A 25,269-nucleotide genomic window follows, 5' to 3' on the forward strand; every position below is an offset into this window, starting at 1 on the left:
GAGAGGATCTTATACGCAATGTTAAGGAGACTGATGCCTGTGTAGTTGGCGCAATTTAGAGGATCTCCTTTCTAATGTATCGGGCACACTATGCTGAGATTCCACTCATAGAGCATGCTTTCCTCCTACCATAATCTGCAGATGAGTTGGTGCATGCTCCCTACCAAGTCATCGCCTGCTGCTTTGAATAGTTCGGCAGCGATGCCGTCAGCTCCAGCAGCTTTGTTTGACTTAAGTTTAGATATAGCTATCTTCACTTCGTCAAGGTCGGGTAGGCGGAATTGTTGATCTACGTCGCCGAGGTTGAGTGGTTCTATCTCCCTTACAGCGGAGTTCGGTTCGTCATCGCCGTTATATAATTTGGAGAAGTGATCTTTCCATATTCTCAACATAGACTACGGTTCTACTATGATGTTCCCCTGATCATCCTTACAGGCTTCGGTTCGTGGCTGGTACCCTTGGGACGTTTTTTTTTACCTTTTGGTAAAATTTACGAACCTCATTCCTGTTGTGACATCCCTCTATCTCCTCAATCGCGTGCTTTTCATGCTCTCTTTTTTTTCCATCTTAGAAGCTATCTTCTCTTCTGCTCGTAGGGCTCGCGAGCAGCTCTGGTCCTTTTTTGCAGCGCCGTTTTGTATTTTTTTATTTATTTATTTATCTACGATATGAAAATATCAACAGATTTGAAAAAAAAAACTAGAACAAAGTAAAATAAATTATAAATATAATGTATGTATGTACATATAAGCAGAAGCAGAAATAAATAATTAAGTTAAAAATCAACATATTTGAGAGAATTTTTTAAAGTGGCAAATAAAATAGGCCCCCATACAACAATTCTCTTGACCTTAATGATCTTGGCGGTACATAAACATTCATTAAAAAAAGTAAATTATCACACAAACCAACTAAACGTGAAGTTTTGAGAATCCTTATGTCGGTTTTTGACCCTTTAGGACTAATTAATCACTTTACAAGTTATTTGAAAGTCTTGTTACAACAAATATGGTGCTCCAAAGTAGATTGGGACGATGAGATTGAAAATGAGCAACACGACCATTGGCTGAAGTGGCTTCAACAACTTCATGAAGTCGAATCCATCCACATCCCCAGATGTTATACTACAAAACCATCGATATGGAATGAAGAGAGCATACAGATTCATATATTCGTTGACGCCAGCAAAAACACCAGCGCGGCAGTTGCATATATGAGAATTCAGACTGAGTATAAAGTATCTTGCAAACTTTTAGCCTCCAAAACAAAAGTTGCACCGATTAAACTTACATCAATTCCGAGGTTGGAACTAATTGCAGCATTAATTGGAGCTAGACTTGCGTGCAGTATTGGACAGTCATTAAGCAATCCAATTACTAAAATCTTCTACTGGTCGGATTCGGTTACTCTATTAAGATGGTTGAGATCGGATGCTAAAACAACAGAGGGCCAATTTGTTGCATTTAGAATTGCTGAAATACAAGAACTAAGCAATATTGGAAATTGGCGATACGTACCTTCAGATCTGAATGTGGCCGACGATGCAACTAAATGGAAAAAAGGACCATCCCTCAATATGAATGATCGTTGGTTTAAAGGACCCGAATTCCTGCTTAGTGACGAAATTGAGTGGCCGGATGATATCTCACTGCAACCAAACCCAGGTGCTGAAATCCTTGAGGCCGTTCACCATATCTGCGAACCAGCTATTAAATTTGAAAATTTCTCAAGTTGGTTTAAAATATTGCGACTCACAGCCTTTGTACATCGGGGTATTCAAGTAATAATAAAAAGAAAAATTGAAATTATTTTATTTTCGAAATTCCTGATGTCATATGAGATATGAGTATAAGCGTGCTGAGATCTCATTATTTAAAATCATTCAAAGTCAATGTTTCGAAAATGAAATAAAGTGCTTGAAACAATATGGTAATTTATATGGTAATAGAAACGATGGTAAAAAACGATTTAGCAATGAAATAATTTCTCTAAAACCATATCTAGACGACGATGGTGTTCTCAGATCTATGAGTAGGATTGATAAAACTGACTGTGTGAGTAAGTCAACAAAACGACCCATAATACTTTCACAAAATCATTTTGGTACAAAGTTGCTTGTTACTGATTATCATGAACGGTTTCGGCACATTAATCATGAGACAGTAGTAAACGAGGTAAGAAAAAAATTCTACATTCCTAGGCTGAGACAGTTACTAAAGCGGATCAGAACGTCATGCAATCGTTGCAAAATACTTAGGGCAAAACCAGAATACCCAGAAATGTCTGAATTACCAGCTGTTCGTTTGACACCTTACACTCCTCCGTTTACCTACACAGCAGTGGACTACGGTGGACCTTTCGAAGTGGCCAATGGACGAAAGTTGGAAAAACGCTGGATTTGCCTATTCACCCACTTAGTGGTACGAGTGGTTCATATCGAAATTGCCTACAATTGCAGCACCGATTCGTTCATTTTGTGTTATCGGAATTTTCTAAGTCGCAGAGGACCCGTGAGGAAAATATTTAGTGATCGGGGAACAAACTTCGTCGGAGCCGAAAAAATTCTACGAAAAGACTAAAGCAAATCGAATCACAAACCAAAGCATCAAAATTTGTTAGCGCTGAACTTGAATGGTATTTCAACCCTCCTAGGTCACCACATATGAACGGGTGCGTCGAACGTTTAATAAAATCAGTAAAAACCGCTTTGTATGCTGTTAGTGACATCACCACTCACAAACCAAATGATGAGCTGTTTCGGATTTTTTGAATGGAAGTTGAGAATATGATCAACTCAAGACACTTAACCTACTTGCCCTTGGACAGTGAAGAATCCGAATCTCTGACACCTAACCATTTCCTGCGGCAGTTTGCTGGAGGTTCGACACCAACTCCTCTTGAAGACATAAACGAGAATGTAAAGCTGCACAAAACAAACGCGCTAATGTCTCAACTGTACGCGAAGCATCACTGGAAGAGATGGGTACAAGAATATTTGCCAACGTTAACCAGAAGGAATAAGTGGACTCAGCATGCTAAACCCCTTCAAGAAGGAGATATAGTTTTGGTTAGCGATGAGAGATATTCCCGCAAATCTTGGCCTAAGGGTAAAATACTCAAAGTTTATATGTCTAAAGATAACCAAGTAAGGAGCGCTACAGTAAAAACTATGGACGGAATTTATGGACGACCAGCTGTTAAACTAGCTAAGTTGGACCTAGATGAAGAAGTACATTTAAGCGAAGCACTGGATCAATGTACCGGGAAGGAGAATGTCATAAAAATCTCCAACTAGTTGGCATACACCCTAAACTCTTTACGTATCTTAGCTTAGTTATCGGTCTGGCTGCTGCTTAACTGAACGAAGCTATTTTCTACATACTTTATTTTATTGTTCTGTTGGCAGCTATATATTTTCACGGGCACAACATTTTAAAAAGATAGATACAACGGCCAGATACTTGGAGATACTTGATTGGCAACCTAAACAAGAAAAGAATAGACTGTAATTTTAAACGCTCTCTGTATTAAAAAGTATTTTAATACGTTTAAGATAAATAAAGTTACATTGTTTAAAATCGGTTTTCTTTCTTTTTTTAATAATAAATTGATGGTCACAAAAAGAAGTGACAAAAAGCAATGTATGGGATGGCGAGTTTGTTTCTGAGTAGTTCGCCACACAAATGGGAGTAAAACAAGCCTGTGTCTTAAGCACTCTACTCTTCATCTGGTTTATAATGATCGTAGAAACGACCGGTGTAGGAATCCAGTTTGGAAACTTACGAATACCTGCTTTAATGTTTGCTGATGACATTGTTTTTTGTCTGAATCTGTCGAAGGAATGCAGCGAACGATGAACCGTCTTGAAAACCACTGTAAACTTTGGAATCTGTCCTTCAATCTGGAGAAATCTAAAATGATGATCTTCAGGGAAGGAGGTGATAGGCACGCAAACAACGAAAAATGGAGATATCAAGGAGAATATGTTACTACTTAGGGGTGACAGTCACTGCAAACCTCAGCATGAGAAAACATTTTCAAAGTAAGCTGGCCCATGCAAAAAGGGCAGTTTTTTCAGTGTGGAACCGATGCATTAATAATGAATACATTGATCATAGTTCGAAATTGAATATTTTTCGTGCGACTGCTACCTCCATACTGCTTTATGTTACTCACCAAACATTCACAAAAAGCAACCATTTTGCTTTTTAAACACATCCAGCCCTATTATGAGATTCACCCAAAAACATTATCGTTTTCCCGAAATCTTAGAACTATTAAATCTAAAAACTATTCGTCCACTTTTTGGTTAAGTATAATTTGAACCAAATGCCGCTTCCACTCAAGCTAAAGCTAAGTGTACACGATTGCAAGATCTTTCAATATTGGCTGATTTTTCGCAAAACATTTTCACCAACATTCTATCAACCATGTTGACACACATTCTTATCTGTCAAAAGTGACAAATTCGGCAAATCCACTATTTAATTGGCCCTCTTCTTCCAATGTCTCCAAATTACTTGGCCATTGAATTGGTCGGAAAATGTAAACTACTCCCATTCTCTATTCCAGAAAAACAAGATTTAAGAATTAAGAAAAGGGTCGACAATACCATTTTTACTCCCATTCATTGGATTAAATTTTATAAATCATTTTACAACAGAAATGTTTGTTTTTATCAAGCTCCTAAAACCAACTTCTCCTTATTCTTCCATTGGAACTGGCAAAACTTCTTCAGTCACTTCGAATTTATGGATTTTTGTATTCAGCACAGCAGTGGTTCCCAATTTGAAATCATAATTCAACTAAAAAAAAAAACAATCAGCAAATACATTTTTCAGCCAACTTCTCATCTGTTTCACTTACCTTCCTCTCGCCCTTTTGGTTGGAGAGCTCATAATTTCTCAAATAGTCACACGAGTCCTTTCGGATGACACACAAATCGACGTTCGATCCGGAACCCAGATCGTTGAAGATACCAGCGCGGATTGCATCACGCACCAGCAACTTGCCTTCCTCCTCTTCCATGTCGGGCTTCCAGCGCGACTCAAAGACTGACATAGCAGCCAAGCTTCCAGAGCCCATAGTGGCGTAGGGCAGCTTGTCAGAGGATCCGTGTGGATGGATGCAATAGATGTACGAGCCAGTTTTGTCCACCCCACCGAGGACGAGAGCAGCACTAATGTGTCCCTGGTAGCGGAACAACATCTGCTTGAGCAGAGTGTTGGCCGCAACAACTGGAACTTGACGTCCGGTGTTCAAACGATGCAATTCCAATTGAGAAGCGATTGAGTCGGTGGTCATTTCGGTATCAGCAGCGGTACCAGCTCCACAGCAGCTTAAAAACAAATTCAATCATTAACAGAGTTCATTATGATGCCTATGATGTTCGGATACTTACTACATATTCTTGGCCAAGAAGTGAATTTTGGAGCAATTCTTGTCCGAGACAATTGGTCCTTCAGTGGCTCGAGTATCAGCGCCCAAGATCACACCATCCTTAAAAATGATTCCAACAATGGTGGTACCAGTTTTGACAACCTTTGGAGGCTTGAATCCATTTTGCATGAGTTGGGCATTCCTGAGACATCGAGAAAACAAAGAAATTTAAAGAACAAAATTATGAATTCATAGGTTATGTGGCCGGAGAATGACCGAGCAGATTGGAAACAACAAACCCACCTCTTGCAATTGTCAAAGTTAAATCCAGCTTTGGGAATATCTCTTGCGATATCAACAGACATGTTTCGATTGAAATTAGTTTAATTTTTTGTAGAATTTAAAGAAAAATTGAGAAATTTGCGGAATTATGAATGAGAAGCTTTCTTTGATGCCGCAGTGACAAAACACAAATTTGCGAACTGTCAAAGAGACAGCAATGGCCGAGGTTGATTTCAGTTCTATGGTGGATTGAATATATTTCCACCACAGTGCTTCTAAAACTTTTTTTAAATTAAGGTAAGATTATGATTTGGTATTTTAAATGCAAGCGGAACTTAAGCAGTTGAGATTTCAATATGTCAATGCTATTTGCTGTCATTGTTTTCACCATAGAGGAATTATAAGAGATGAAAATATATTTCGTCTATAGCTTTCACATCGACGTATGTATATTTTAAATCAGCTTCAATAATGAAATCCGGATGAAATAAGTCCTGTTTTTTTCGGCAAGTATGCAAGGATGTGGAACGTGCAGTATTTTGGCACAAGCGCGTAAGTTCCCTTTCATAAAGAACATCATTCCATTTGAATTAAGATTCCTAATCGTATTCTTCATAGAAACCGAGCGCAGTATCCGCTAAAAATCCATATCACCTGCCAGAGGAGAACCACGAAGTTCAAGGAACTATACAAACTATACAAACAATCAATAATTGTTACACCTGCAATATTACTTAATTTATTGTTTATTCCTTAAAATGGACTTGAATTACTTCATTATAAAGGTTCTTGTTCTAAAAAATATCAAATTATATTAAATATCGAAACAATTTAAAAAAACTTACTCTTAAAATCCCAATCGAATTGTTTTATTTTGCAAAATTAAAAGCTTGGAACTTACTTTTTTAGAGGATACGCTGCATTTCCTATGAACATTTTTGTCCTGAAAATGATTGAATTCTGTTAAATATTCAAACAAAACAAAATAAATACAAAAACTTACTTAAATGTCATATTTTGTTTTGAAAAATTGCACTGTGGAAGTGTCATAATTCATTTCATAAAGAATGAAAGAAAATTAAAAACAACACGTAACTAAATGTCAAAAGTTTTCTATTAGAAGGTATAATAAATAATAATAATAATAAATAATAAACTACCTTACCTGCTGTGGAGGTAAACCGTCCAGAGGTAAACCGGCGGTGGTAAACTGTCCAGAGGTAAACTGGCAGAGGTAAACCGGCGGTGGTAAACTGGCAGAGGTAAACCGGCGGTGGTAAACTGGCAGAGGTAAACCGGCGGAGGTGAACTGTCCTGCTTCGCTTTATTTCTTAAAAAACCCAGGAACTTCAAATCGATACTCACCATTTGTTCTCTTTATCGATTTTAGAGCCACGTTTGACAGTGTCTAAAGAAAAGAGATCTTCAGGGCAATGTCTAGTTTTGGTTGAGTGCACGCTGCTCTATTAAGGTCGGAAAAGATCTCACCGATGCATTTGATGTCAAAAAATATTTTAGACAATGCGAGGCAAATAACAGTGCAGAGCTCCCACACTAACACTAGAGGCACAATCTTCCTAAGGTCAGTTCAATCACACGAGTACACTGATGAAGAAGAAGATCAAAGGGTGATGTCAGTGGAGAGGTTTTTTTTTTAAGTGTTCAATGATGGTAAAACCAAATAATTGCTGTCCTCATCTCCTTCAAAAGATCATTGTATGATGACGTCCTGGATAAAACGTCACCGTGTACACTAGACATTTATAACTTTTATGCATTTCATATGTCAAGGACTGTATCTTCTAAGTTATCACAGTAAATTCAGACATCGACACTAGTGCTGAAATAATATGAAGAATAGCTCTGGCAAATTGCTGCTTATTTGGACTTAGAAGGCAATTGATTAGTATTGTTCTCTCTTGAGGCATCACCACCTATAAGATACTACACTGGGACTGAAGCGCCAACTTAAGTAAGTAAGTAAGTTGTGTGGCTTAATTGGCAGCCACTAATCAAGCCCTTCATTTGTTTTTATCGGTTTTTGGGAAGATATTTTGGAATAACTTAACTTAACATAACATGTTGCGTTTTTCCCTTTTGAAAATGTCTGAGCCCTCTGATAGAAGCACACTTAAACAGCAAATTGTCAATTTGGCTCGATTTGCTAGGTAATTTTATTCTGAGCAAATAGATCAAGTTCGAAACTAGCGCCAATGTAAAAATTGTATACTTAAACAAACACAAATACTTTTGACAGTTCTACTAAGCAATTAGTTGGCTATTTTTAATAATCTTAAAATATTTTTTTTAATTTCAGAAGTACTTTTTAAAATCTGCAAACGACCTTAGAATAATTCTGTGGAAATCTCAAAATTGTATGTGAATTATCTTTCCACCTTTAGTGAGACTTCAAAATTTTGTTAAATGCTAAAAGACTGTACATTTACTTTTGACTTCATTGAAAAACATTTACTTAGTTAATATCAATGACAACGTTCCTACAGATAAATCTTTTGAGGTTAGTTATTTTATCTGTTAAACATTTTTCCAAGCTTCTTCTCTCCTTCATTTTCTTCTTTCTTATGAAATGTAAAATAAAAGATGCACATTATATTACACATCAGAATATCCAATTAAACATCATGATAAGGATTAAACAATTAAGGGAATTATAACCACACAATTTTCGAAAAAAAATTTGATTAAATGGTCCTTTAAGACTTCAAAAATATTGTCCCATAAGATTTTGGCCCGAAAATAACTTTTGAGCACTGTTTTTGAATTTAATTTTTCAAAGTATTGTAAAATTACACACTACAAAAATTCAAACGTGTTCGTCTTAAATATTGCGTTATATAATTGGACTCTAAGTGTCGTATCCCCTTAAAAAAGGAGATCTCAGAAAGTTGAACACGATTAATAATATATTTTGTTTTCACCACCACAAATCGAAAGCTTGGCATCACTGTACTACCCCATGTCGCAATCTGTCAAAAATGACAAACCGAACCAAACCTAAACCTGCTGAAGTAAGAAGTGCAATAATTTTCCTCGGTTTCTCGATCGAAAATTATTAAATAACATCGGAAATATAATTTAATTTAACACAAACCAAATTGAATATGACTCTGGCAACCAAACTCTTCAAACAACAATGGAAAACTTTGCAGGTTCTCTCAAAATACACATCTTTTCGTGAGTTTTCCTTTCAGCCAAAATAAATTCTCAACTCTTGAGAACCTTATCACATAACCTGATTAATTGTGTCTTCAATCTAGGATCTATGTCAACGACAGAATCAATAGCCAAAAGAAATAAACTATTCGATGAGGAGACAAAGCGTCAACAAGATACCATTGGTCGTATTGAGAAAATCGAAGTTCGATACTTGGGACTGCCGGAAGATGTGACCCTCGTCATGAACCGCGGAATTTCAACACCTTTCAATTGTGCCCAGCATCTGACCGAGGGTCATTGTAAACGATCGGTTTTGGGTTTGGTCGATGGCAATGTCCCGTGGGATATGTTCAGACCGTTGCAGGAATCATGCACTCTCCAGTTGTTGAATTTCACAGTCGCTGATCCGCATTTAGTTAATAAGTAAGCCCTGATGTCCTCCTTAAGATAGTCTTACTAATATCTTTGATTTGTAGGGCATTCTGGAGAAGTTGTTCGTTCATGCTCGGCGCAGCCCTTCAAGAAAGCTTTAAAGATGAAGCCGGTCTCCAACTTCACAGCTTTCCCGGACCCAATAGTGAGTTTTTTTCGTTCTATGCTTTTTTAGTTATTTTTAAAAATGTTCTTGTAGTCAAATCTGGTAGCTTTGTTCATGACATCTACCTTTCTGCCCAAGGCTGGTCGCCATCCAGTCGAGAACTGCGAGCGATTTCCGCCGAAATGGTCAAACTCGCTGCCCAGGATCTCAAAATCGAACGACTGGAGGTGAACAGCGAAGTTGCCATCGAAATGTTCAACGACAATCGCTACAAAAAGGAACAACTTCCAAGCATTCTTTCTCAAAATCAAGGACGAGTCACTTTGTACCGGGTTGGTAAGCACATAGACATCTCCCGTGGTCCAATGATTGCCTCGACAAGGTTTTTGGGCAAATGCACAATCGCTGCTGTACACGAACTGTCCAAAGAAGGCAAAGACGGAAGCATTTATCGAGTTCAAGGTGTTGCACTGCCAGCTGGTATCATAATCAATCATTTTGCCTACGGAATTCTCGAAAAGAGAGCGAAGAAGAATGTGAGTCTTTAAGATCAAAAAAACAAGAAAAAGAATATTTTTTTTAATAATTTGAATCTCTTTTCGTTTTAGAATCCTGCTCGATTGCCAACGGAACCGTTCGAAGAACAAGTAGCGGATCAATTGATTGCATAGATTTAGATTTTGTGGTTATGTTTTGTAAATTTTAAGAAATAAATCAGAAATAGTTTCATTATCAGTTTTTGATTTATTAACCATAGGAAGTTATTATATACAGTCCTGCATATTTGTCGCATTGAAAATGTTGACTTTTTTCAAAGGTTATTTTGTAGAACTTTTAAAACAATCCTATGTGCAAGTATTCAGTGGTGCACATTTCCTTAACTACAGAAACCTTTTTTCGATAAGTCAGCGAACGGAGGTTACAATTCATATTTTCAATCTATCATTGATAATATCATAACATTTCATTTTCAATATGTTACCCAACAATCATTCATACATTTTTTTACCTGTTGGCCGTTTCTGCCATTTTTGAAAACGTCTTTTAATGTCAATTCAAGGCTTATCGTATATAAATAATGTTTTGAGACTTCACAAATTTACGAAGTACTTCAGGCAAAGGAAATGCTAGTAATTCTCTCCAAATTGACCGTTCAGCCAAGTAGTGCGGGCCTAACAAATAACAAAGTTTCAATGCAATTGGTTAATTATGAAACACCCAAATAGTCGACTGTTGTTTAGCTTCAGCCTTAATCTTACAATTTTTAAAATTATCACACTTAAAAAGTTTTGTACACTTTTTATGTCAGAGAAACAGTATTTTTTTTTTAATTCATTTTTATTAGTTCAATCTTAAACCTATCTTAAAGCTAGACAAAAATTCATAAAACTAGCCTAATTATCCATAACTTACAACTAAATTAATGGTCCCATACGGACACTCTAAGTTAAACTATGACACTAACTACTAATGCCTTTCGGCCCTAAGTTCTATTTGACTTCAATTTAAATTGTATTTATTTTGTATTTATTAGAAAATTATGAGAAAAAACTAATATCAAGGTCCTTTTTATTTTTACTTAAAAAATACTTAAAATAAGGTCCTTAATTTTAAACTTAAAGCTAACTTAAACTACCTATTCTACCTATAAACTACTTAAAACTAGAACTACCACAGCAGCAAATCTAACTATCTAACATTTTCTTGTTTTTCATGTTTTTTTGTATATTTTTTTTGTGCCACCATGCCTATTCTACTTAAAACTAAACCCCAAAACTATAAAACAAGTATGTAAGACGGCCAAGGCTAAAAACCCCATCAAGTGCTGATTGAAGACACCAAAACTGGTTCACCTGCTTCACCCTATAAGTTCGGTCCCGTTCGGACATATTCCTACTGAACCGCAGGAGCTCTGTGCCAAGACGTCCCGATTGTGCAGGAGTCGCCTGTCGTGGTAGATTTGAACATCTGTCTAAAAAGAGGAATGAAGCCGCCCAAGCGTGCACTCTCAAAATACTCGTCATTAGGATAGAAAGCCTGAAAATTAAATTGTTGGTGGAAGACATAGCTCTTGCAATGTGACCTCGAACGAGTTTTATCACGAAATTGTCAATTCTGTTTTTTGGAGCCCCGTTGTATATGAACTCTTTGGAATAGTAGTGCACGTAAGAAGATTCGGCTGTTCGATATAAGCCGGTACAGAGTCCTAAACACTGCCGCTCGATCACCCGAAACTTTCCATCTGGGACGAGGCAACGTTAATCCACACAGGACAACCATAAACGATCATTGGCCGTATGAGGGCCATGTAGCAAATTACCTTCATTCTGGGGTCAAGCCGACTGCTAAAAAATAGCGCTGGTCAGAGCAGCATTTATATGTCTGTCGAAATATAAATACTGATCTAACCAGATACCGATGTACTTTACTACACTTTTGCTCGCTAATGGTTGCCCATGAAGATCAACGATGACCATCTTGCTCCAATTCTTGCACGTATCCCTCGTGGCCCTAGCCAACGGATTCCGGAACAGAATTGTCTCCGACTTCTGGAAATTTATTTTCAGTTTCCAGTCGTCGCAATATCGCTGAATCTTGTGGAAATCACGCTGCAAGCGAATTCTAATAACCTCAACCTTTCGGGCCGTTCTGTACGCAATTAGATCGTTGGCGTACGAAATTGCCTTTGTTAGACTACATATCAGATCCCTGGTGTAAATGCTGAAGAGAATCGGCGAATTCACCGCTCCCTGTTTAAGACCATTTTTAATTGAGAATGTTGTGGTAGAAATTGCATTGCAAGTTTGAAAACAAACTTTCTACCTTTAAGCATATCATAAAGTTTATAAAACAATGGCTTGCTTATGCCAAGCCTGCTCAGTTTTAGGTAAAGACCCTCTAACCATACGGTGTCAATGGCCTTTTCCAAATCAACCAGAACAGCACCTGTGCATTGTTGTTTTGATTTATTCCATTGGATATCAGAAACCAGTTTAGACGCAGCATGAATTGTGTCATGACCCGCCTTGAACCCGAACTGTTTATCCGGAATTATTTTGTTGTCCGCAGCCCACTTAGTCAGAGCCCTATTAATAATTTTTTCGAAAACTTTGCTGATGCTCGGAAGAAGACTTATCGACCGAAGATTTGACGGGTTGGAGTTGTCCTTTCCCTTTTTCGGGAGAGGATGAACCACAGCGGTCTTCCAATGCACTGGATAATATGCATTATTCAGTGCATTATTGAAGAGCGTGGTGTAAATGTCAATTGCTTCCATCGGTAAATGTCTTAGTACAACGTTGGATATACCATCGACACCTGCTGACTTTTTGTTTTTTATTGAGTTGAAGATGAGCTGAAGCTCAACCTTCGTCATTAACAAGGGACTTGGTCCCGTTTGCTCGTCGATTATGGCATTTGCCAAGGAATCGTCATTGAACCGCATGAAACTGCGGTTCTCAGATCGCCAATGTGTGATATCATTACGGAGGTAAAAGTGATTAAGTAGGGCTCTGTTTTCCAGGTAGTGGTTGGGGCGAATGGTAACTTTCACCTTGTGCACTTGCTGGAAAGCAGCTCCCACCGCCTCCCCTTTTTTCTTCGGATCTTCAATTATAAACAAATCATCGTCAAAGATGGCTTGCTCTGGATCTATTTGCGCTGTCATGAGTACGTCTTTGTTCTCTTCAGTTCTTTGGAGTTTAAGACACGGAAGGTCATTATCGTTTTTTTTCCTAATTATCTTATTGATTTTGGGGAACATACTAGGGTCACTTGAATTAACTGACCGGATCTTGCGGTCCCAGTACTTGTTAATTGATAACCTGTAGTTCTCCTTAATCAACAGCTTGACATTTTTTATTGACGACTTCAGTATCCTAACCTCCAAGTCGTGTGGGTATAGTAGGAAAGAAAAGAAAACGGTTAAAAATACGGTCAATGACAAGGAAAAGTAGAGCATGATAACTCATTCCACGTACGTAAAAAACAAATCTCAATACTTCCTAGTACGGCCGATATTAGACTTAAGGGGCATTCGTAGTAACGCGAGTATAACGGTAAAATTGTTAAAGGAGAGAAATTAAAATAACAATACAAAATGGTGTGATAAGAACTTTAAGACGTATTGGAGTGGCATAATTGAGTTAGGCAGGTAATTTACACCAATCATTTGTAAAGCTCTTTTTTCCAAGAGGCTTAAGTAAGTTAGTGAGACACGAGCCCAGAAACTAGAGTTATGCTCAAGCTTTGGAAGTATATATGTAGGTAAAGAAAAAAAAACTCTTGTATCATCCCAAAAAGCTTTTTTTTTTTTGCCGACTTCAAGTAAGTAAACGTTACATAAGAGATTGTTGAAGAGACACAAACCAAATATTTAGAGATGTACCATTCATAGAGAGTGGTAGAATTGGGTTTTCAAAAAAAATTCCATACAGTTTCTCATTAATCATTGTTCAATGTTGTACAGGCCGAAATAAAATAGTTAGTCATAGCAGTTCCACATCCGAAGAGGGATATTTTGGAGACACGAAATCATTATAAAAAATAAGAAAGAGTATTGGAGACAGAACAGAGCCTTGTGGTAAACCAACTTTAATCCGTCCAAAACAACTTTTATTTTAATGTAAGGATTTGTTTCACTTTTTGGTGAGATGAACCATCATCAGTGAACTTATTGCTACGAAAGCACTAAAGCCGTTCATTAAAAAGCTTATCCTTCTCAAGATATTTCTTCAGCTGACAATGATAATAAATAATATAGGTCAATAATTTGTGGGGGAAAATATTCGCCATACAAATTGGGCCTGCAATATAAGCTTTTTAAGATCTTTTAGGACTTTCGCCACAGAATCATTGATTCGATCAAGAACTAACGGAACCATGACACTATGAGGAAGTTTGGAATTTCATAACTTATATGAATAAAGCCCTTGAAACTTCTTTTACACCAAAGGACAGTAATATTTTTTTGAGCAAGATCTTTTCGGGTGGATGCCGAAACATTTAATAGCATCAATTGTTTCTGGCACAACTTGTTTTGGACGAAATTCATCTCAGAGCGAAGGATGTCCTGATTAAATTTATTAAACTACTGCTATTAAATGGAGCTTCAACACCAAACGTGGATTTTACTACTTAATGTATTTTTGTTTTGATAATCTACGTCCAAAGAATTCAAACAAAACCTGCTTAAAAAATAAATTAGGTGGGGTAGGAGCTCGTAGAAAGACAGGGCCTAGTGACTTGCTCCTAACTATCCTTGTGTGCGAGTAATTTCTGGGATAAAGGGGACCAAAAGTTTTTATGTCCAATCGGAACGTCTAATTAGAGAAAGCACTTTTCATGACAAGAATTACTCTTGGGAGATTTCTTCATTTCCGAGCAAGAGGTAGTACCCGTAGAACAAAAATTCTATACTTCTATACGATTAATAATTTACTTGGGAAATCTCCGGTTTTAAACGATTTACGTTTAACAGAAAACTATCCTAACAGGAACGAGGACTCTTATGAAGTGACAATACCTAAATGTAGTTAGAAGGTCGTTTGTTTTGATTTTAAGATTTTTTTTTAATATTGCAATGATTGGGAATTTTAGAGTAGATTCTCTGTCTGTGTACATCCACACTAATTCTAACAGACCAGCTGTTTTGGCATTGAGTGAAACCCAAGTAGGTGAACATTCCGATCCTGCTGAATTTTTTATTCATGGGTATTGCTTAGTGCCATTATTCTTCTCACACCATGGTCTCGCCATATATATTATATAATATATTCCTATAGGAATGATGTTGCATATCAACTTTTACCATAATTCGGCCATTGTACCAACTCCCTTCATGTGGTTAATACTTTCCGTGAATAAGCACATCATTCACTATTGTTTTCTTTATCGGAGCCCAAACTTGGACAGAGTTTTAACTTCTCAGGAATTTGATGCTCTGTCTGACTCCATACAAAAAATTGTCTCCCTGTATCCTCCCACTGAAATCGTTATTACGGACGATTTCAATGTTCACAATTCTTCGTGGCTTCGCCATTCAGGCCAGACAACGCCCGAAGGAATGTGTGCTAAGATTTTTGCTGAGTTTAAAGTTTAACCATCTTACTCAGCTTGTAAATGAGCCTACTTGTATATCAGACGTTAACGGCCGGGCAGAAAATACACTTGAATTGTTTCTCACTTCTGATCCTGATAAGTACACAATCAGTGTATTGACGCCTCTAGGCACATCGGACCACAGTGTCATATCTGCTAATTTCTCGTGTCAAACAAATCCACTTAAAGAAAGAGCTCCAATAGAACCGTTTGGCAGTACGAGAAAGCCAACTGGGACGGCAGTAAGAATTTTTGGTCATTTTTAAAAAACATGGGGAATTTTTCCTCTTTCTCGGTCCCTACGCTTGTTGTCAATGACACTCCTTTAGTTAGCTCTATTGATAAAGCCAACTTATTTGCAAGGCAGTTCGCCATAAAAATTCCACCTTACCAGATGTAATGACTATCCCGGTTCTTGAACGCGTAAATAGTTCTATGGGACCAATATTTTTTCGTACTCGAACTGTGGCGAGAGTTCTTCCACGTTAAAAAAACAACTGCTTAAGCTTTTCCATCTATCCTATTCTTCTGGGCTGGTTCCGAGTAGTTGGAAAACTGCATTTGTTCAGTAAATCAAAAAAAATTGCGAATCTTCTTCTCCCACAAATTACCGAACGATAGCACTAACGTCCCTTCTTTCTAAGGTCATGGAAACGCTGATTAATTATCAGATTAAGAAATATCGCGAGGAACTTAAGCTTCTTAATGAGCGGCAATATGGCTTTCGTAGCAATAGGTCCACTGGTGATCTCATGGTTCATCGCACCGAACAGTGAAACAGATCTTTACATGGTTTTGGGGAATGTAAGATTATTGCACTTGATATTCAAAGGCATTTGATAAAGTCTGACATCTTGCTCTTTTATCGAAAAGCCTCTTGGACAGTATTCAAAAAAGAGATTTTAAAATGATTGGTGACATTAACATCATCAACTCGTTTACATCACTCAAACATCGACGCAAGGTTTCTTGCCTCACCCTATTGCACCGTTATTTAAACGGACTATGTTCTAGTGAAATAGCCAGTTGCATTCCTACTCTTAAATAATTTAACCGTAATACCCACGCTTCTAAGAATGCCCATCAATTTCCCTTTGAGCCCAACTTCGGCCGTACTATGAAGTACAGAGATTCATTTTTAGCCGTACTACGCGAATGTGGAACGGCTTGCCACGCTCTATCTTTCCCTGTCATTGCAATGTTCAGAAATTTAAAACCAATGTACACCGACACCTCCTATCCAACCCTTCCCTCTTTTCCTAATGCTCACACTGTGTCTTTGGCATATTAAAGGTATAAAAAACCCTTTTAGTGTTTTCTAATTATAAAAAAAAATACAACTTCAACTAACATTTTGTACCTTGTTTGATGGTCAGCACAAGTGAAGCAGAAGTCTAGTTTCTATATCAGTCCTAAAATATTTTTCTGGGCATTTCCTCTTGTAAGAAACTCACAATCTTTACTTCTGAAATAACCTATCTAGCGTTCAAGCCCTACCCTCAGTTTTTGCAACCTGTTTTACATTTTAATTTCTGATACATAAAGTTTGAAGCACTCTGATTTAATAAATAGTACTCACCCTTCTGTAAAAAACGATTAAAGGTGACAAAGTATAACAACATTTGATTAAAACCTTTTTGTTTATTTTCGTATATTAAAAAAATGACTTGTACATTTTAAAACCTATCTAAGCTTTGGCATATCTTCGATCATCGCCATTGTTGATCTTATGCTATTTCTACATAAGTTGGTGTAGTCATAACTCCACAGTTATTATCCTTAGCCGACATCAGAACATAACCATCATTACCCCAATAGGTAGACCATGAATTCTTAACTAACCAATAATCGTCACCATTGATCTTTCCATAACCAACCGCCAAAACTGCATGATCAAGACCGTTAATGTCATTCTTACATTCAGGTTCATAGAACACTCCATGTGAATAGAAACTGAAGCTCTTGTGTGCTGCATCAATGGCCACTGACAACGGTCCATTGTTGATTAGAGCAATTTTAAAGGCATTAGGATCGTTCGAGGTGACGTTGACGAATCCTGTGATCTTGGCAACTTTTGGAACACTATCGGCATGACACAAACCATCTTGACCCAAGTAGCTGCCGTAGTCTTCTTCAGTGGGAATGCCTCCGTTCTTCATCATCCATTGGTAGGCACGGAAATCCTCGCCACCATCGCAGCCATTGTTGCCGTATTCCCAGGAGCAATCGATTAAAGCCTGTTGGGAGAGTCGGACCAAGTTGCCGCCGTTCTTGAGGAAAAACGCGCCTTCAATTGCACCAACTGTTCCAAAGGACCAGCATGAACCGCAAACCGATTGATCTACGAAAAGAGACATTTTTCTGTGAACCGAGACTTTCGAGAACTTACAAACTTACCCTTGACAGGAGTTACAGCTCCAAGTAGTCTCCAATCGAATTGCTCTGGAAGGTTGTCCTTCAATTTCTGGGTGCTGTAGGGGAATGGTTTGCCTGTATTGTAAACTCCCGATGATCTGAATCCACGTCGAGCTTTTAATTCGTCCTCGGTCTTATCGGCCAAATGATTAACAGCCAAGGAATAACCCAACTTAGCACGATTCTTTGAGTGGATGTAACGAAGATTTTGGCGGAAGATATTTTTACGGAATTCATGTTCTGTGGCGTTCGTGTACCGAACTCCATGCTTGCTCTTGAACCTTTTGAATTCCATTTCAACATGGTGATCACTGGTGGGATGAACAAACTCCTGCATGGGATTGAATGTGGCATAATGTCCGACTCCAGGTCCTGGGAAGCTGACACATGGCATATCTAAACGAGGGTTAAAGTGAATTTGATGAGTTTTTCAAATAGATGGAAAACCATACCTGGACTGATTTCGAAAACCTCATTGGGAATAGTGTCAATTGTGTAAGTCTCATAATCCAAATAGTAATGATCATAATGGGATCCCAAAAGTGTATTATAGCCCTTCATCTCATATCGCACTGGAATCGGCTGACGAGATGCTGGGAATTTCGGAGATTTCTTGTAACGCACCCACAGAGTATAGATGTTCTTCTTCGAGCCAATCACTTCTTCCAAACGGAATTTATCACAAACCAAACCAAGAAGTGTTTCGGTACCGATGAGCACAAAACTCTTGGCATCGGGCAAGATTGATTGAATATCAATGACATTCTCAGCTGTACCATTTACAAGCAGACAAGTTTCCTTATTCAATTCAGAGGATGTGGTGACGGGAGCAATTTTCAATGAAGTTCCATATTTATCCTCGTTGGCAAGTTGATAAGTCTTGACCATGTCACCGTAGTAATCAATACGTGAACGATTGGTGTTTTTGTCATACCAAGCGTAAAAGGGTTCACTGATTTCGGCATATGGAATATTCAAAGTTCCACTGACGGTGTACGTGGCGTCCCATCTTGGAGGTTTAGTTGCTGAAACTTGATTACGAAACAAGATGGAACAAATATAAAATTTTAAGTAAGAGATATTGGATTTGTTTTAATTAAATTATAGCTCATTTCTTAATCTTTTCTTTTTAGTCCCTGAAAAATAGAAGTTTATATTCTTTTGGTCAAGTTGACAATTTTTCTAATTTGTTGAGATTTTGGGGATAAAAGCTCGTAAAGAACCAGGGCCTTACAACTATCAACCATTCCTGTCTATTTTAAATACCTTCAATACAAATTCATTTCAAGAGAAGACTCATCAGCTTTACAATATGTATATCTGTTGAGTTTTTGGTGTTAAACTTCTGCAACTGCAGATTTTAACTTCCTTCGGTTTTTAATTCGAAAAGGTTTAAATGAGCTGAAAGTAGCTTAAACGATTATTTTATCAGCGGCAAAATGTTAACGTAGAATATACTTCTAGAAAGAAAAAAATTATTTTTGGTCCAAAACAATATTTTTCTAAGTGATTAAGTTGTCCTAAATTCGAATCGTCTCTAGCACATCAGGTTTTTAAAATATGCATCCGAAAAATGTTAAAGACAACGAAATGTGGTGTTTTTAAGGGCTTTAGTAAATCAGGAACTACTTTTTAACATAACAATAAATTGATTAATGATTTTGCAAAATTCAAATCTTCCACATAAATTCAATTGAAGTCATTTTAATATCTTAATTAGTTTCTGAAAATTCTCATAAGTTGAAGTTAAAAAACATTTGGAACAATTGTTTTTTGGTTTTAAAAATAAAGGTTTTAAAAATATGTTTTCAAGTTAGTTTTAAGTGTTTGTTTCGAATACAAAGATTGAATGTAACAATTTACCCAACTTTGAAAAATACCCGTTCTCAACATTATACGGATTTATTAACGAAAATACAAAGTACTTTCTAACCGTTTTGTCATTTTATGCTAAAAAGCTATTTAGCATAAATGGCTCTTGGAATTTATATAAGACAATTGAAATCTAACATCTTATTAAGATTTTTCTAAAGCCTTATACATTTTATACAAACTTAAAACCAATAATAATTGATGCGAACCACAATGATAACTTCGCATCCCGTCTGTCGAATTGTCTTTCTTAAAAGTTTGTAGGTTTAAAAACGTCGTCAGTTGAATTATTCTTAAAGATTTCAAAATTTACTAACACATTTTTCCGTATGTTGAAACCAGTATTTCTTATGAGATAAAATAAGTTTGAAGCCATGATCTTAAATTATTGAAAAGATATTTAAATCGAAACTCAATTTTTACCTACTTTGAGTAGTTTAGGTTTTTAGTGTTTTGTAAAAAAACTGTCAATTCGATTTTTTTTTAAATTTTACTAAATGTTGTTCAAAATACAAATGTAGTATAAAGCCAATATCTCAAAGTTTCGAAAAGATATATTAGTCGAAAATCAATTTTTCCCAACTTTTTTAAATTTTTTTGTTTAGGTTTTTATTTTTTGTAAAAAAAACTGTCAATGCGATTTTTCTCAAAATTTTACTGAATGATGAAAACAATATTTCTTATAAAAATAAGTTTGAAACCATAATCTCGAGTCGAAATTCAATTTTTACCAACTTTGATTTTGTGTTTCTCAAAATTTTACCAGATGTTAAAAACGCTATTTTTCGTTGCACAAAATTGTTTTGGAGATGAAATCATTTTTAATTAATTTTTTTTTTGTTTTCAATTTTTTTTTTTTGATTTATAAAAAAACGTTAATTGGATTTTATATGAAAAATATACTGGTTTGGTATCATGTTACAAAATAATATATCATTTAATTCAAGTCTCTAGCGTCATTGTTTCATTAGATATTTAGGGTATTTAAACTGCTATAGTAAAAAAAAACCACCCACTTAAATTTCTTGAGAGCCCTTTCTGCGTCTTTCTGCATTATTATAGGTATAACAAAATTTATTTGAAGTCGATATCTTTTCTTGTTCTTAAGCTGTGGACGTCTTAAAAAACATTGCGAACGTACGGACGTATACACTTACGAGCAGACATCTTTCAAAAAATCTTTTATTTCGACTCTAGGGACCTTGAAACGTCGAGAAAAATATCAAAATTTTCAGTTTGACAAATCGGACTCATTACAACAACTTCCTATGTTAAGTTAAAAATCAATTTCTTCATTAAAGCTCTTTTGCATATTTCGATCAAAAATTTAAGAAATGAGGAAGACAAAAATACCGTTTTTGAATTCAAATATCAATATAACTTCTGGTAGAATTTGGACGTAGAAAAATTGAGGTGACCACAAATATTATGATTTGCGAAGTAGCTCCGGAACTTGATACCTTAACGCTTCAGAACTTAAATTAAGACCTAACTTTTTGGTTTCAGATATCAACTTGCTTTACTTCATGTATGTACCTCTACCTTAACTAGATCGTACAAAAAGTACCAACAACTTTTATTGTCTGCAAAATAAAACTCCTCATGCAAGATACGAGTCTATCATTAGTTCCATTTTGTGTTGTAAGGAAATATTACTAATTCCTTCTCAAATTTGTCAAGGAACCCCCTTTAAAAAAAACATTCGGCAATTAAGGCAATTTAAATGGAAAGTTGATTGGAAAGTTAGTCAAGAAAAATCTCACTAACTTTTAAGTCAAGTCTACTTCTATCAAAATGTTGTTGATCATGTTTTTTGATTCAACTTAAAGCATAACTTTATTAATCTATGTATGATTTATATAATATCTGAACAGCTTAATTTAATGTTTTGGGTAAAAGGTTTCCTTGACAATTTGGAAAAGAAATAAGGAATATTTCTTTAAAGTGCAAAATACAAATCGTAATGGACTTGTAGCTTGCCTGAGGAGTGTTGTGTAGACAATAATTTGTTTGGTACTTTTTGTACTATGAACTTAAAGTAAAGGTTTGCAGAGTAAAGTTCTGAATTTGAAATTCGTGACACTTGAAAAACTAACTTGTTGCTTTGGTCAAAATTTACGTTCAAAGAATAAATTTGACTACAAATTAAGTCCCTTATGTTGCCTGAACCTGCCCATTAAATCAGAGCTTGCAGTAAGTGAAAAAAACATAATCAACTATCATTTTGACATTATAAGGCTTGGCTAGTTATATACCTTTATCTTGATTAAAGTTCAGTTTAAACGATTGAAGGATATTTCAGTATTCGCAGATTTTTCGTCAAAAGTGACAGAAAAAAAATTGGCAGTCAATTGTCATCAAATTTACAAGATAGTCCTATTACGAATTCCACTATCCCCGAAAAAATTATCACCAGATAAGTTTGTAGTCCAAAATCTCATACAATTTTGCATTACGTACGTACGGATTTCGTGATAGGCTTAAGTGTTTCACTTTTTTATATTTCTAAAATATTTTTGCACTACCTGTTGTTTTTAATTCTAACATAGATTCATTTCATATTTTCTGTGGAGAAAATTGTCTCCGAATTTTCCAACCGGCTGGGACGTAAAATTATTTACTGGAAGACAAAAAGCTTTTGGCAATTGTCAGCCAATTTTCAATAAAAAAATGTTTTAATATTTGGATACAATCAACCAACTGTGTAAGCGAACAGTTTTCACTTGATAGAAAATCGGCAATTGTCACCTTATCGGAAGTTATTGGAAGGCTTTTGACAGTTCGGCCAATATTGGGCAGGTTCAGGCAACATAAGGGACTTCATTTGCAGTCAGCTTTCAGTTGAATGGAAAAACATGAGCAACTGTCATTTTGATAGAAGTAGACTTGACTCAATAGTAAGGTGGATTTTTCTTGACTTACATTCCAGTCAACTTTCCATTAAAGTTGCCTTAGTTGGAAGGTAATTTTTTGGCAGCTGGCCAATCAGATTCTAGAAACTTTCCTAACTTTCAAGATCCTTATGTCGTCTGAACGCGCCCAATATCTTATAAAATGCCGTAGTTATGAAAGAAGTTAATTTTATTGCCTTTAAAATGTCACATTCCTTACACCTAAGACACTTACAAAAAGGTATCTTGATACTTTAAGATTGGACGCAGCTAATGGATGTGTTCAGAAGACATAAGGTACTTTAAACTAAGGTAAGTTTCGAGTATCGCATTGACCAGCTGACAAAAAATTACTGTATTGGAAAGTTGACTGGCAAGTTAGTTAAGAAAAATTTCCCTACCTATCAAGTCAAGTTTAGTTATGTCAAAATGACAGTTGATAATGTTTTCTCATTCAACTGAAAACTGAACTTTATTACTCTGTATTTTATTTATTGTCTCTATAGTTAAATGTTTTTTTTTTTTGTAAAAAGGTTCCTTGCCAAATTGGAAAAGAAATAAGTGTTATTTCTTTACAATACAAAATATAGATCTTAATGGACTTGTAGCGTGCCTGAGGAGTGTTTTGTAGAAAATTATGTCTTTGGTACTTTTTGTAAGATTGACTGGAAGTAGAGGTTAGTAAAATAAAGTTCTAAAATTGAAATTCATGACACTTGGAAAACTAACTAGTTGGCGTAGTCAAAATTTGAGTTCAAAGAATGCAGTTGACTGCAAATAAAGTCTCCTATTTTGTCTGAACCTGCCTAATGTCAGCAAGATCTTATTATGAGAAAAGACCCAAACAGGTCATTTTATATCCACTAGAGTTTGCTTTTCAGAGCTCTGTCATTCTAAGACTATTCGAAATTTCGACTTGATATTTTCACAGAATATTTTTAAAAATACAATGTGTATGGCAAAAAAGCAAACAAATATTTTTTGAAAATTTAACAATATCATGCTCGGTAAAATCTTTAAATATGCTCTAAAAACTGAAATAGATCTATAGATGAGTTTCAAAAAATTTAGAATGCAGTAAAAACTTTTTCTTTAGGCAACTTGAGTTAAGTTATAGTTTTTCTATAGTTTGAGTTTTAGGACGGTTTCATAAAATCTAAATTTTTTAAAAACTATCGTAAGAAACCTTCACATAAAATCATTGTTTATAAACTCAACTAATCCCTAGAAACTTTTATATTTAGTGGTGTTGTCTTGGCCTTCACAACCACACGTCTTCCTTAAATTCGCCATTGGATGGTTCCTTAATTTGGGGATAATTTGGTACAATTGGATAGAATTCTAACAATCCAAACAACCCCCATTCAAATTAATTTATTGAAATTGTGAAATCGTCGAATCATCAAATTAATCATGTCCAGAGATGAATGAACCGTTATTTTCTTAAAACAACATCTCTCAAGTGTATAAGAACTGTATTAAATTACTGTATTATCACAACGCGGGTATATAATCCGTTTTTTTCTTATATATATGAACCTAAATGGAAGAATTAAAAATATATTATTTCCCTTTCTCGAAGTATTTATTATCTATCAAAAATAAAACAAAATGTTTATTTGCATATAAATAAAATCAGATCACGACAACAAAAGGCCCAAGACGGCGGAGTAGGTACCTAATAGTATTGACCGCAAATTTAATCATATTTACAAAAACAACAAACAAATTATTCGTATCAAATGATAATTCTGTTAAATTCATATTCTTATCAATTTTCTTTTTGTGTCTGGACATTGAGATGAAAGATGAATTAATCAATTAATTAATGTCAAATATTTGCACTAAGCTTTGTACTTAAAATAACCACTAAGCAAACAACTTCAATCACTCATATAACTAAACATAATTTTATTAATTTGATGTTAATAGATTTAAAAAATTTAAATAATTACCTGAAGCAACCAGCGCCAAAGTAACAGCAAACACACAAAACGACCTCATTGCAAAAAAAGAGGATTTGATAGTGAAATTATTAAGTTGAATAATTTTATTAAACAACTATAATTTTCTTTTATTTGCTTAGAATATTATTAAAACAATTATTTTTAAAACTGAAGTCTTCTTTAAACGAGAGCTATACAGCAACTGAATTTTTTGAGAATTAAATGCGGTTTTATTCCACAACAATTCAGAGTTCACTTCTATCGCAAATCAAAATCTCAATTCTCAAATCTCAGCTCAACTGATCTTTTAGTACAGTACAGTGCAGAGAATTTGCGGGAACATAATAGGAGTACAAAAATTAATTGATTGCAAGTCCCGGTCGTGGAGCGAGATAGGGGAGACTAGGGCTAATGGGGTATAGTTTGTTTATAGGAGCATTTAGTAAGCATTTAGCTTTTGGAACTTTTAGAATGAATTTTTTTAAAGTAATATTCTAACAGGAACGACACCTTAACTTGAGTACGCAAAAGTAATATTTCAAAACAATGAACCTTTAGTTCACAGTTGGGAATCCTTTTTCAAATTCGTTTTCAATGGATTTCCTATATCAAATTTGTATTTAAATATATCTTAATTATTTATTATTTATCTCATTTAACACTTATTTGT

The 25,269-nt window shown here is 35.6% G+C and overlaps 4 protein-coding genes and 1 long non-coding RNA gene across 5 annotated transcripts; 2 read left to right on the top strand and 3 right to left on the bottom strand.

Annotated features, from left to right (window-relative positions):
- The first annotated feature begins 937 nt into the window (after nt 1–937).
- On the top strand, nt 938–1,846 carry LOC129951774 (uncharacterized). Its single transcript, XM_056064096.1, has one exon. The coding sequence runs from the start codon at nt 938–940 to the stop codon at nt 1,844–1,846; it is 909 nt and encodes a 302-aa protein (XP_055920071.1).
- A 2,736-nt stretch (nt 1,847–4,582) lies between these two features.
- LOC129938731 (proteasome subunit beta type-7) lies at nt 4,583–5,865 on the bottom strand. The gene is made up of 4 exons (XM_056046451.1): nt 5,683–5,865; nt 5,402–5,581; nt 4,867–5,338; nt 4,583–4,805 (listed from the first exon to the last, which is right to left on the bottom strand). Exons 1-4 carry the CDS (start codon nt 5,742–5,744, stop codon nt 4,704–4,706), a joined length of 816 nt encoding a protein of 271 aa, XP_055902426.1. The 5' UTR covers nt 5,745–5,865; the 3' UTR covers nt 4,583–4,703.
- Nucleotides 5,866–6,281: 416 nt separating this feature from the next.
- On the bottom strand, nt 6,282–6,742 carry LOC129943282 (uncharacterized). The gene is made up of 3 exons (XR_008781198.1): nt 6,665–6,742; nt 6,563–6,604; nt 6,282–6,383 (listed from the first exon to the last, which is right to left on the bottom strand). It is a non-coding gene; the product is annotated as an uncharacterized LOC129943282 (long non-coding RNA).
- Nucleotides 6,743–8,658: 1,916 nt separating this feature from the next.
- On the top strand, nt 8,659–10,105 carry LOC129939206 (39S ribosomal protein L39, mitochondrial). The gene is made up of 5 exons (XM_056047132.1): nt 8,659–8,856; nt 8,940–9,261; nt 9,315–9,415; nt 9,470–9,912; nt 9,985–10,105. The coding sequence occupies exons 1-5, from the start codon at nt 8,784–8,786 to the stop codon at nt 10,045–10,047; spliced, it is 1,002 nt and encodes a 333-aa protein (XP_055903107.1). The 5' UTR covers nt 8,659–8,783; the 3' UTR covers nt 10,048–10,105.
- Nucleotides 10,106–17,096: 6,991 nt separating this feature from the next.
- Nucleotides 17,097–24,818, bottom strand: LOC129941315 (digestive cysteine proteinase 1). Its single transcript, XM_056049915.1, has 4 exons — nt 24,609–24,818; nt 18,343–18,921; nt 17,873–18,286; nt 17,097–17,816 (listed from the first exon to the last, which is right to left on the bottom strand). The coding sequence occupies exons 1-4, from the start codon at nt 24,655–24,657 to the stop codon at nt 17,203–17,205; spliced, it is 1,656 nt and encodes a 551-aa protein (XP_055905890.1). The 5' UTR covers nt 24,658–24,818; the 3' UTR covers nt 17,097–17,202.
- Nucleotides 24,819–25,269: the final 451 nt, after the last annotated feature.

The sequence above is a fragment of the Eupeodes corollae genome, chromosome 1 (genome assembly GCF_945859685.1).
Source record: "Eupeodes corollae chromosome 1, idEupCoro1.1, whole genome shotgun sequence".
Classification (NCBI taxonomy): domain Eukaryota; kingdom Metazoa; phylum Arthropoda; class Insecta; order Diptera; family Syrphidae; genus Eupeodes; species Eupeodes corollae.